This window comes from Passer montanus, unplaced genomic scaffold (genome assembly GCF_014805655.1).
Source record: "Passer montanus isolate IOZ18808 unplaced genomic scaffold, ASM1480565v1 scaffold9, whole genome shotgun sequence".
Lineage (NCBI taxonomy): Eukaryota > Metazoa > Chordata > Aves > Passeriformes > Passeridae > Passer > Passer montanus.
The window spans coordinates 2168454-2182038 of NW_024374367.1; the positions used below are offsets into that span (position 1 = coordinate 2168454).

The window sequence follows — 13585 nt, forward strand, 5'->3', positions numbered from 1 at the left end:
TAGGCTTGTCCAAGCCTCAACCCAGCTAGTTTGATTGCAAAGTTTTCTGAAAGACTTGGATGCTTTTGAGTGATACAGGTTATATTTTACAATGCTTATTGTGATTCTTAGCTCTTCTGTCAAAGAACAAATGAAGCAGGAATTTCCCAAGTTTTCTATTACTCATATTTAATAACTTTCAGCTGATAACTTAAAAATTTCTCCCAGATGAGAGTGCCCTGAGTTTTGACTGGAATGCTTGATTTGTTTTTGCAGCCAGATTCTCCTGAATATAAAGCTGCCTGCAAACTATGGGAGCTGTATTTGCGCACAAAAAATGAATTTGTTCAGAAAGGTGATGCTGAGGAGGATGATGATGATGAGGAAGGACATGACAATCAAGCAAATTCTGAATTAGTAAGTGTGGGATGACAGCTGCAGAAGGGGGAGGCTGTAACTGGATGTCAGCTGACTCTGGAGGGTGAAATTCATTGAGTAACATTTCCATTGTTAAATTATGCCCCAAAGGATATTTCTTACAGAAGTTTGTTAGTTAATCACTTCACAGCACTGTATGTGTGTTTCACTTTTGCCTAGCAAAAAAAGCTGTGAGGTTTTCTGATATGGGTATAGCATGCTTCTGGTTTAATTGGAATAATATGAAATGTGCTTGAATTTGTGCCAGCATTGAGGTTTGTTTTAAGCAAGATTCATGCCTAATGACTTAAGTTACCACCAAGTGCCCCATTCAGTCAGTGCAGCTTTTCCTGGAGTCTTATGAGAGGAAATTTGGGCTAGCTTATGAGAGAAAATGTGGGCTAGCCTGGTTTTTGGGATGTTGGGATGCACATTTTCAGTAGCTGTGATGTGTGTCTGATAGTCTGCCATGTAAAGCTGAAATCAGAGTTTTTTAGTGTACCTTTACCTGCATAAACAATAGTCTTCAAAAGTTCCATCTGTATTTTGTAGCTGATTTTTTCTGCCTTTGAAATGCAAGTTCCTGTATTTCAGCACAACTTGAAGCACTCCACTCTGGCTGCTGTTAAAACTTCTTTGTGATTTTTGTTTCCTACATTAGTCATCTCCAGGTTACCTGAAGGAAATTCTGGAACAGCTTCTCGAAGCTGTAGCTGTTGCCACAAACCCCTCAGGACGACTCATAAGTGAACTGTTTCAGAAACTTCCTTCCAAAGTGGTGAGTATTTTAGTAATGTATGTTGTCTGTTAAGTTGGAAGCCTGGACATTTCTGTAACAGATGTTACAGGCTCTGATGGCCATGCTCAGGGTGCAGTTCTCTGTTTCTGCCTCATCCATGGCAAACTCCATCTGTTTGCACTGCTGTGTTTCAGAACAGTGGTGTTCTGTTTTTGTGGTGAAAGTTTTAACCAGCAGAATAAATATTCTGAAAACCATCACCGTGGATTTGATTTTCAATCAGAACTGGTCCCTTATGTCAGTTTATTGATGAATTATAATTCTTTATATCTGCCTTATTTGAGGTTTACACTGTTCTTACCTTCAATTCATCTAATGGCTTGTTCTGTGAGCTATTTGAACAAAAGCTTTGTGACTGTTTATAGTAATACAGAAATTATTTCTGTTTTGCAGCAATATCCAGATTATTATGCAATAATAAAGGAACCCATAGATCTTAAAACCATTTCCCAAAGGATACAGGTATGAACATATTAATGTGTCAGGATACAGTCTTTCTTAACAGTAAGCATTCCAGAATTGTTAGAAGTCAGGATTTATGGTGGCAGGAAAGGCAGTGTGTGTTCCCTCTGCTATTAAAAAACCTGCACACTGTGGTGATTCAGTGTTCTGTGCTGGGTTGGTGCTGAAGTAGCTGTGTGGAAGATCAAGCATTGTGAGCTGTGGAGTGCTGGCTTTGAGCCAGAATATCTTGGGTTCCTTGGTGTTTAATGGCTTAAAGCAGCTCTTTGACAAGTGCTGCTCATGTAAAACATTGGAGTACTGAGGCTTGGTTGTGCATTATCATCACCTACTTCTGTTCTAGTGCTATAAATAGATGTTTTGTACTGATGCATTTTTCATCTTACTTCTCCAGTAATTTGGAATACTGTTCTGTAATTCTAGCATTTTGTATAGTAGGGATGGGACATAGACTGATTGAACTAGAGGATAAAGTTCAATCCTCTTCAAAATAAGGGTACTGTGATCTATTAAGTGTTTTTTCAATCTTAGCATTCATGAGCTTTATAAAAACTTAGCATATACGTATGTTATTGTCTTTGTCTGATTACTTTTTCCAGATACCTATCTGTTGTCTTTACAAATAAGTTGTTTTTCTATGAACATTCCCATTATTGAATATGAATTCCTTTGCTTTTCACTACTGGCTTAGTTCTCATGCTGTCTGAAGGTTGCCACTTTAACCAGTTCTGCTTCTTGTTGTATAGAATGGAACTTATAAAAGCATTCATGCCATGGCCAAGGACATAGATCTTCTGGCAAAGAATGCCAAAACCTACAATGAGCCTGGATCCCAAGTATTCAAGGTTAGTTTCACTTGCTCATAGTGTGATTTGAGTTCAGATTTTCTTGACTACCTTCTATGCTGGTTGATTCTTGAATAAGTCTTGAGGATAAAGCTCTCAAGACCCTGTTTGCATTTTTTAAAATAGCTTTTAGTGGGTTTTTCTTTTTTATATTGCTTTTAGTAGAATTGGGGTGCAACAATGACAAAAAATGAGCTTGAAGCTGCTCAGGTCTTCTCTTCAGTTTTTTCAGGCCACTGTAAAAATACTGTGTGGGAGTATTTCAGGCAGACTTTGTTCCATGCTTCATTTCTCATGCAAAATCATTTTATATCTAAATGTAAAAACCCCTTAATTTTTGTTTTAGATAGCTGGATATATCTGATTACATTATTATTCACTTTCAACATTAAACAAAAAAAAAAAATCTTTTCATTGACAGGATGCAAATGCGATTAAAAAGATATTTAATATGAAAAAGGCTGAGATTGAGCACAGTGAGTTGGCCAAGTCAAGTCTCCGAATCAGGTACTGCAAATAGAGTTCTTTCCATAATCTCATATGAAAACCTCTATTGACATTCCCTTAATTGTGCTGTGGAGAGTATAGTGGGAAATAATTGCTTGAAAACTTAGATTGGTGTTCTTTTGTAAGTTGTACATTGGTTAAAATAGTTTTTGAAAGAAAGTTTTTTTCATTGAAATACTTCTGTTGTAAAATATTTTTGTGATGCACTTGATTATGAAAAATACTGTCAGTGGATGTTTAATAAGTTATGGCCAACTTCCACCACATGTTTATAAGTTAATAACAGAAAATGAGTAGTGAGGAACAAGATGCTTTGTTTTATTGAAAAGTGCTGGGTGTTCTTGAACCTTGTCAGGAGCTGAAACCAAAGGGCTCACAGTTAGGTAGGGGCAGAAACATAGGAACAGAACCTTGGGCAAAAGATACTTAGAGGGAAATCCACTCAGGTTTGAAAAGCAATTTTAGCTATGAAAAGAGGCACAGAAACCTGACTGGATTTATTAATCTGTGAAGCAAAGATTTGGTGCTGAATGTGCAGGTATAAAACACTTTATAAGAGTTGGTAGCTCTATTTGTTTCATGGAATAATTTTACTTAGGAAACAGCATTTTCTAACTGTGAAAATCCGTAGTGTACAGAGAAGTGATGCAGTCATTATAAATGTTTGTAAACTGAAATGCAATTAAATTTTTTCTTATATAAACATTTTACTTATGAGTAACACTCAAGAGTAGGTTTAGGTATTATTTGTCCATGTATGTGGTGTCATTTATCCCAAAAAAAATTAAGCAATGTCCTGCAAGCCATTCAAGGAGTTTGAAAACTTACGAGGTGGAATCTCTTTATCTATTGGAGCTGTCTACTGATATTTGGTGCTGAGAAACCACTGTTGTCATTTCCTGCAAAGGTTTGTATGGCACAAGTGGAAACACTGTCACTGCCTTACTTAACTGAGAGGTAGTTTAATTTTTTTTTGTGTACATGGTGTCAGTATTAGAAGTGTTGCCTAGGATTATTGTATGAGAGAAGTGGAAGTTGCCTGGCTGATTTTTACTGCTTGGTGTTTTGAGAAGTGGTTTTTTTGGTTGATTTTTGGTTCAGCATCAGCATCCTTCCCATGGTTGGGTGAATCATTGTTGGAGCATAATAAAAATAAAAAGCAGAAATACTCTTTAAGGAGTAATTCCTGACACATAGGTGAATAATTTTCCTTCATAAAAATATGTGTAGTGGCAGCAGACTTGAATTCTACAGACAATGAACAGTTTGCTTTGCAGTAACTAGAATTACACAGAAGTATAGAGGTTTTCTGTTTAAATTGTGATTGTATTTTATTTTTCTCACTGTATTGACCACTAATGAAGCTCAGCATGTCAGGGTCTGTGTCACATTTATTTCTGAGGCTCAATAGTTTTTCTTTAAAGTCTGATTGTGTAAGAAGGGATGACAGATAAATCACACTGATATTTGTTAGCTGAATTCCTCTCTTGCACTGCCAACCCATTTCCACTTCTCAGCTGCCTTATTCTAGATGTTCTCTTGTGTATTGTGTTCTCAACAGACTTTCAAATCCTGAAGTAATCTATCAGAATCATTGACAGCTCCCTTCTTCGTTTCTCTGACTTGGAGGGGAAAAATAATGCCTGAAGCAGGCTACAATAATATTGGCCTGAATGCAGAAAAACTTGGAATAAGAGAAGTGTCATGAAGACCAAACCTTTCACCTGCTATTGTGTATGCCACTGCTTGCTTTTTCTGTTGAACCATTCTTTTTTTTGTTTCTTTCTCAAGAATCTGCTTCACAGAATCATTATTTTTATTTAAATTCCTAAATATTTAATTGTCTTAAAGGGGAATTCTTTACCTACTGCTGATTTGGGTAAAATTCCCTCATAAGTTCACTTCAAGTGCATTTTCTCCATTTTTCTTCTGAATTGACATCTGCTCTTCTTTGTCATTGATGGCTCAAACTCAAATCATCATAATGCTACTAACCTAAGCTTTATATGTTGCCCCTGTGTCAAAAATCATGTTTTTTATTGCAGAGCTCATTGTCTCCTTTGCCATACTGAACTGCTCTTTGTGGGTGCATTTAACTGTCCTCCCTTAAAGTGACAAAATTGAATTGTTTGATAATATGCACTGTCAGCCAGCCTGACAGTGACTTTAAGTGTTGATAGAACATGACTGGACCTGTATGATTGGCTTTATCTGGATGCTGAGGAACATTTTGTTGGCTGCTTTCACTGCTATTTAGGCTGAGCTGTGTGTACAGCTATCAATGCTTGAGCTGAACGTTACTTTCCTCTGACTTTATAAACAACATCCACATAAATGCTGGAGCACTGAAAGGATCTCAATATTACTTATCTTTTAGCTTCCAAACATCTGTCTCTGAACTTTTTGGCTGATCTGTCAAAGTGATGCTGTAAAAAGCTTTTTTCTTGCTACGTCTTTTCATGGGTTTAAGGTGGGCCTGTTTTTTTTCCTCTACCCTTTCCTTGGCTTGCCTCTCCTGCCTTAAGGACTGCATCAAATTTGGCTGCTTCCAAGCTGACAGGTCCTTCCTCACAGGGTAAAGGCAGTGTTGGGGATGAGAGAAATTCTTCTAACAAATATTATCGGTAAGTAAATTGTGCCCTTGGAGGAAAAGCTGGGTCCTCATCGTATGGAAATGCTAAATTTTATTTGATTTTCTTCCTCATACCTGCTGTGGTGCTGGGCTTTGGATTAGGATGAGATTAATGCTGATAAGACAGTGTAGTTATTGCTGATTGGGAAGTGTGTGCAGCCTTCCATACTGGCTGTGGACAGTGGCAGTGCTCTGTGCAGTGGCTGGAGCAGCCCCTGTGGATCTGCACGGGCACTGGGAAGGTGAATTACAGCTCCAGGGGTGAATTACAGCACCTCAGGCCATCAGGGAAGAGGTGCTGCAAGTGGATGTGCTCATGATCCAGGTGTGGACTTGCACACCCTGTCAGTAGTACTGCAAAAAAATGAAAATTACATGAAAAAAAATTACATAAAAATGAATTAAGCTTTTTGGTGAAAAGATGCAAAGCACAGCAAGGACAGAACCAGGAGTGGCTTCATCAGGCAGCAGCCCAGCACCAGCACTGCTGCCCTGGAGGACTGCAGGGACAGATGGAGCCCAAAGTCATGGACTAAAGGAGCTCAGTGGGTGTTTTAGAGGGATGGCCCACACACTAAGGAAATGCTGTCTGTGTGTTTGTATCAAAAGGCAGGAAAGGATGTGTAGGAGAATGTAGGGCCCAGGCATGCCCTCAGCCCATCTGCTTTTTCCCAGTCTTCCCTTGGCCCCTGCAGGACAAGGCTGAGCCTGTTTCTGGAAGTGGCTAAAGAGATTGTCTTGTAAAAAGGCAGAGAATGTCAGGCATAGTTTATATAGTGTGATATGAAATGCTGTGCCCCAGGTTTGGGACAAAGGAGAGGGATGCTGAAGAAGTCCTGGTGAGACTGTAGCCAGTGTGGATGCCAGTTTACTCCACCTGAGAAGCATGGGAGGCTGCTTCATGTGCAGGCAGTGTGTGCTGAAGATGCCAAAGGTGGGGATGAGAGAATGGGAGGAGATGGAATATATAGCTTTTAGTGTCTTGAATTCTCTCCTGTAGACAAATCCCAATAAAACAGGATCAAATAGCAAAGTTATTAATTGGGAGAGACTTCTTATCGCTCCCCTTCTCTTGCAATTAATCAATACTCAAGTATACAAAACAGGACAGAAGGTGGTAGGCTGGAGCTGAGTTTTCTGACTGTGTTGGATGGACCAGCTCATGAAATAGAGGCAGCCTCATGGCTTGGTAAGAATTTCTCCTGTTAAAGGCTCTGACCTTCTTTAGTCACAGCTGTGTTCCTGCTTATGGAGTCATGAGCTTCACTTGTTTGCTCACACACTCTGGGTGACTGTTAATGGTTAATGTGATAACCCTTTCCTTTTTTTTTAATTATAATTTTCTCTTTTTTTTTTCCATTTTTAAAATTCCTTTACTTTTTCTCTTTCATAGTAACAAAAGATCAGCCCAAGGGGATCGTTTATCAGCAATAACCATGGCATTGCAATATGGATCAGAGAGCGATGAGGATGCAGCTTTGGCTGGTAGGAGCTGAAATGCAGTTTCTCTGATTCCTTTCTTTAAAATGTTCACAATGACCAAATCTGTAGAGCTCCTGATAAACTCAGATACATTTATTTCAAAAATATTTTGCATTCAGTGTGTAATTCCTTTGAATCCTACAGCTAGTGAGATAGGGTAGGCCAAACTTGCTGGCATATTTTGAATTTTCTGTGTGTTTCCAAGTATACTTACCCAAGCTTTAGGAAGCTGTTGCCTGGTTTTATTCCTTCTGAATTGAACAGAAAAGGGGATACTGGAGAAGACATTGGGTGCTCTGTGCAGCAAAAGAGATTGGTAGTGCTGGAATTGTTTCTTTGTTTAATTTTTTGTTTCCATCATTTCTTCATTGATGTTGAAAGATGCATCTGTTCAATATGTATTGTTGGAGCATTTATTTCTTACCTGGTAATTGAGCTGTACTCTGCACAGTTTTCTAGTGGATGAGTATGTAGAATTTTTTGGATTTTAGCTCTTGCTGTAAGCAAAAGCATTTTGATTCCTGGTTAGCTCAGAGTTCAGTTACTGCTTCAGAGCAGCTGTTTTCTGGGAGGTGTGGGGAATATTTATTGGCTGAGTCTTGCTTGTTTGTTAGCTGTTACTTTTTTCAAGTTGCAGTGCTGTAAAAACATGTAGCTTTTTATGTTTTAGTGATTTAAATTCTTGCACTGGTTGAACCACTTCCAGGTGCCACCTTTGCTATGGACATTATTGTAATTTTCATGGGACCTCCCTCTGTGTGTGAGGCTTCTGCCTTGCTGCTGTTGAAGCTCTCCTATCCTTATTGCATTCACCTAAGAGGCAAGGTTTTTGGGTTTTTTTGGCAGACCTGTCACCCCCTAAGGTTTTCTATGCTTGCAGTGTACTACTTGGGCAGCCCTATGCTGCCAGTCTCTGGGTGACAAGGGTTTTTCTTTAAACCAAGTGGTATTTTTATTAATTCCTCTGCTGTCTCATTTTTTTTTCATTTCTCAAACACTTGTTAAAATAAATAAGAACAGGGCTGCATGACTGAACATTAATAGAACTCTCTCCTTCTTGAAACAGAGCTGAATCTTTATGAGCTTCTTTGGTTGTAGCTGTTGCCTAAGCAATGAACAATATCAGTTTCCAACTGAGAGTTTATCCTGGCAGCTGCAGATGGTGCTTGGTGTGATGGAGCTTGTAGAACATTTCCAGCCCCATGTACAAGGTTGTGAGCAGCTTCAGCAGCTCCCTTGCTCCTCCATAGGTGGTCATTATGTATTACTTGCATGTATTTAATTTTGTAAACAAGGGTGTTTTGTTTTTACTGTCTCATTTAGAGATGGTTTAAGACTGGATGCTGCTTTTGGATTTAGTGGCAACCATCTTCAGTTGGACATGGAGCATTCATTGTTGTTTGGGTGCTGTGGGACCACAAAGGAGGCATTGGGGTTTTTTGTGGTCTCTGCAAACTGTAGTTGTGGTGACAGCAGCACAAAGGGGCAATAACTGCCTGTCCCTCTCCTCTGCCAGTGCTTGCTGGAGATATGGGACCTGGTGCTACTGCACATTAAAGAAAGTACAGTCTTGCATCAGATTGTTTGCTCTATAAGAGCAAAAATACTAATATTGCAAAAATAAGAATTTTTCTATCTTCTAGTCTGAATAATACATTCTTCTTTGTCTCTTAATAGATCAGGTTTCATATTAGGAGATCAATGCAATTTTTTAGATATGTAAGAATATATGATGTTTACACATCACTTTTTAAGGAACATGCACATAATAATGAAAATGTTTATTACTATATGTTATGTAAATATAAAAATACAGTAAAATTATAATACATAAATGCTTTATTTTAGTACATGTTAAAATAACTAATTAATATCTAATTTACTTAGATTTCTTTTTAGGGAATGGCCACTTTCAACACAAAGAAAGTACATTTCTTATTTAGGGTGTTGAACTGTTTTGTTGCTGCTCACACACAACAGAACAGCAAATACTTGACTAGTCCCTTTGTGTTTTCTCTTTCATAGAAGCAATTCTGCTTTTACAGTTTGTTTCTTAATTTTGGTGGAGTACTGAGAACTGAGCAATTTGGGTAAACAGACCAAACTGTTTGAGTAAACTAAACCATAATCCATTTCTGAAACTTCACCTGATTTCAGTGATAGCTCCAGTGGTTTGTTCTGCCTGAGTTATTCTGTAGCTCCTGCTTTGCTGGCTGTGGTGTAGTAGATGCTGGATCATTAAGTGATGCTGATTGGCATCATTAGGATAATTTTGAGTGTCTCCCCAAATCAGTAATGCACATCTTCATTGCATGCTTGCACATCAGCTGATGCCTGGTTGTGTTTTAGTTTCTGACCCTGGTAGGTCCCACACTGATGTAGATCTGGTGTCAGGCTGCAGAGCAGCAATGACAGCACTGTGTCTGAGTGTCCCCTGGCTTTGTCACCATTTCTGGGTGACCTTACTGAGCGTGGATAGGGAGCCTGAAGCTGTGGCAGCCTCCTGTGAGCAGTAATGGAAATGCCAGCTGGAAACTTGGTGTTAGAGACCTGTGCAGCTGAATGACTCAGTGTGTCCTCTGCCATGCTGTCCTTCAGACTCAGAGGGGAAAAGGGGTGAATAATTTAACTCTGGCATGGGCAAAGCCATGTAGATTTTATATATATCTGTCTGCAGGGTACAAAGTGCACTGTTTATGTGACTTACAGGTGTAGAAGGATTGGCCATTTATTGCTTCCCATCCTGTATTTCCAGTAGCAATATTTTCTCCTTCCTGTTGCATTTCTGTTGTTCCTGTAATGTTTCTACTAATTTTATCTGCAGTAAGTGTTAGCTCTTCATAGCTTTTCTTTCATTCATCCTAATTCTGAAACAACATAATCAAAAAGTTTGCTATGAAATTTTTAAATACTATGAATTTTTCAGGCTTATTACATAATCACTGTAAAACATTTATTTCTTCTTCATTTGCTGAATATATTAGAGGAGCATCATCAGGCTTTAGTGTCAATTTTTTTCCTGCTAAGCTTCACAATTTTGTATTGAGCTGTGATTAATATTGTCTAAAGGATTGCAATAAAGTGCTTTTTTTTTTTGTCAGCTTGAGGTTCATTAGATGTGTGTTGTGTCATTTTCTGAGGTGTGAATCTGACTGCCAGAGAGGGCTTTCCTTTTCTTCTGCTTTAGACCTTTATCCACCAAAACACCCACTCTGAGTTGTCCTGCTGAGTTTCCTGTTTTTCTTTTGTCTCTGTGCAGCTGCTGCTCGTTATGAAGAGGGAGAATCTGAAGCTGAGAGCATTACCTCCTTCATGGACACTTCCAATCCTCTTTACCAGCTGTATGACACAGTTAGAAGTTGCCGTAATAACCAGGGCCAGCTCATCTCTGAACCCTTTTTCCACTTGCCCTCCAAGAAAAAGTATCCTGATTATTATCAGCAGATTAAAACACCCATTTCATTGCAGCAGATCAGGTAAGAGAACAAAATGCAAACTACATGTGGTGTGAAACTATTCAAGGATTTATTTTATTCCCAGAATCTTCTCTTATAGTTTGGTTTTTGGTACCTAATGCAGTGTTTGCACCATCTCTCCTCAACATCTGATTGCTGCTTGTTTCAGCTCAGTCTGCATCAGCCTTTAGTTCATCTGTGGTACATGACTGCTGTTGGGTTTATTTTTCATTGAATTTCATTTGTAATGTGCCTGAAAATTGCCATATGAATAATTCTGAAGGCTAGGTGTGCAGCAGAGATGAAAGTCTTTGCAGAACTCCATTTTTCTTTTTCCTCAACCTGATGGCTTGATTACTTCTTACTGCCACTGCTTTTAAAGTTAAAAGTCTTCAGTGTGAATTGTAGGAAGATGGTTGCAATTACAATCCTCCTGTCTAGGTCACTGTGTAACTGTGGAGAATAATTATTTTCATGATGATGTAGCTGGTCTGGACTGAAGCTAGCATTTACAAATCTGTGAGCCATGAAAGGTCTGTGAGCTGCCAGAGTGCAGCTGTCAGACTAAAGAGCTGAGTGAAGTGAGCAGTGTCTTTCTTTAGTGGCTCAAGATAAGGCAGAGTGATGGGTGTGAGCAGGGTCCTGGGAGCATTAATAGGCTTTAATGGTGCTGCCCAGTGGCCATTGGGGCTCCAGGCCCTGCCCAAGTACCAGTCCTTCAGCTCCAGTGAGGGAGCACTGCACCCTCCCCCTGCTCATCCCTTTGCAATCCACTCTGATGCACAGGTCTGTACATTTTAGTTATATCATAATACAATCTGTCAGACTTTATGCAATTGTGGAATGAGCAGGGTCTTTGTTAAATCTGAAGCTAACAAAGCTGCTTTTTGGTTTTTTTATCTTGTCACAGGGTGTTTTGCATGTGCTGGGGAATAAAAGCTGCCACACTGGTTATCTCTCCATCACTGGCTTTAAAGCATTTTTGCTTATGTCTTAGTACAGCTGTAATAGTGGCAAAGAGAGTGTCTTGCCTTGAATAAAGTACAAAATGTACTTGATGAAAAAAACCAAACAATGAAATGAAGAAGAATCATTGACAGTTTGTGCCTGAATGTACCAAAAGTACTGGCTCAAATTATATAGAAACAGATTTGTTTGGGAGAGATTTTCCATTAAAAATACCCTTGATATCAGTTATAGAACAAATAACTTTGCCTTAGAGAGGCAGCTGCATTTCTGCTTTCCTTACAGTGTAGGCAGGTTGCATCTGGCTCTGTGAGCAGCACAGAAATTCCATATCAGTGCATGAAGAACTGTAGAAAAAAGTAACTTGACTTACTGTCTGGGGGCTTAGAAAATAAAAAAAGGAACAGCCAGGCTTTTTAGAAATAGTGTTTGAAGCTCACAAATTAAAGTACAATATTTGTAGAATCTAATTTCCTGCAAATTCTGAAATTCATCTGTCTTTTAAATTACCTTGTAACCTTCACTTCTTACTATACCTCAAAAGCCTTTAAATCATGCATATGTACTCTTAATTGTTGGGCTTTAGGGAAAACTGAAGCATCATGGCTTTGCTGATACTGCTCATATGTCTTTGGTATTCAGAACTCAGTAGGGGTGGAGATTGCTTATGGGGTTTTGGGTGTTTGGTTTTCTGTGGGGTTTTTTCCCTTCTTTTCTTGTGGTGGTGGTTTGGGGATTTTTTATTTTTTTTTGAGATGTACATAAATAGAGCATATCTTCTGTTCCCAGATGGGGACAGAAAAGGTCAGTGTCCCAGTGGAAAGCTGAAGGAGGTGGAGTGAAGCCTGCCTTTCCTGTTTTGTGTCTCTTGGGCTCTGGCATCTGGCTGCCTCAGCTGTCCTGACAGAGTGAGCTGTGAAATGTGTGGCTGTTGCAAATTTTACAGCTAGTCATGTATTTCAGGGGTGTTTGTGTGTGCTAAAAGGAGAAAAAGTCTTTAAAATAATTCATGATTTCCAGAGGGAGTGTGTGAGTGTGTTTTGGTTTAATGAGATTTTGCCCATCCCAGCCTCTCAGTCACTTTGAGTGCTATGAACCTCAGTTGTTTGAGCTGAGTGCTGATCCTGAGCTGTTCCTGGGTGTGGGAGGTAATCATGCTGATGGCTTTTAGCTGTCTCCTGATTTCCTCCTGGCTTGCTGCTCACAGAATCACAGAAGCTGAGGCTGGGAGAGAAACCTTCCTGCCCAAGCCCTGTGGCAGGGTGACCCAGAGCCTGGTGTTAGGCTGTGTCCAGTCAGGTTGTGATGGTCTCCACAGATGGACACTCCACATCCTCCCAGGGCAGCCAGTGCCAGTGGTTGACCACCCTCCCAGTAAAAACCATTTGTGTTCAGCTGGAATTTCATGTGTTCCCCTTTGTCCCACTCACCTCTCTCCCAGTCAGTGGACACAGCTGAGGTGACCCAGGCTGTCCCTTCATTCCCTCCCACGAGATGTTGAGCACATTGAGGAGAATTCCCTGCCTCAAAGGGGGCAAAGCTCAGAGCTAGAGAACAAGAAAATCCTTTTTAAAGAGAAAGGCATGATGCTGGCAAGGCTATGGCTTTGACATGTTGTGAAAGTGCCTAATGCAGAGATGACATTGCTGGGGAGGAGCAGTTCTGTTAATTACAAATAACCACAGGAGCAGTCAGGAGAAGATGCAGGAGAATGAGTTCAGTTACCAAGTGCACAAGTGCTAGATCCTGGCAGGCTTACAAGAACACTGTTCCTTATTAAATTTTACAATGTTGGGAAGTATGATTCCCTAGGCAAGTGGGTCAGGCTTTTTTATCCCAGAGGAGGAAGGTGTGCCAAGGAATTCCCTGGCAGCAGCTCTCTCTGAAACACATGTGGGAGTACAGGCACTGAAATTGGTACCTTCACGACACACCCTGGTGTCTTGTGCTCCTGGGGCTGCAGCTGAGGTTTAAAAATGTGCAGGGATCTGGTGTCAAACACACTTGGGTTTGTGTGATAGCTACTTTTTGGCGAATTCAA

General features: G+C 39.8%; 1 protein-coding gene across 13 annotated transcripts in view; it reads left to right on the forward strand.

Moving 5' to 3' along the window:
* Positions 1-13585, forward strand: part of PBRM1 (polybromo 1) — a 52837-nt gene that overhangs the window by 4825 nt on the left and 34427 nt on the right. For 10 of the 13 annotated variants that reach the window (XM_039734143.1, XM_039734131.1, XM_039734139.1 and 7 more), the window contains exons 5-12: positions 256-396; positions 1058-1174; positions 1589-1657; positions 2404-2502; positions 2924-3009; positions 5535-5633; positions 7035-7126; positions 10383-10599. In XM_039734143.1, coding sequence (XP_039590077.1) covers positions 256-396; positions 1058-1174; positions 1589-1657; positions 2404-2502; positions 2924-3009; positions 5535-5633; positions 7035-7126; positions 10383-10599 — 920 coding nt within the window. The remainder of the gene's footprint in view (positions 1-255; positions 397-1057; positions 1175-1588; positions 1658-2403; positions 2503-2923; positions 3010-5534; positions 5634-7034; positions 7127-10382; positions 10600-13585) is intronic. The other 3 variants (XM_039734144.1, XM_039734137.1, XM_039734138.1) reach the window with 1 other exon arrangement.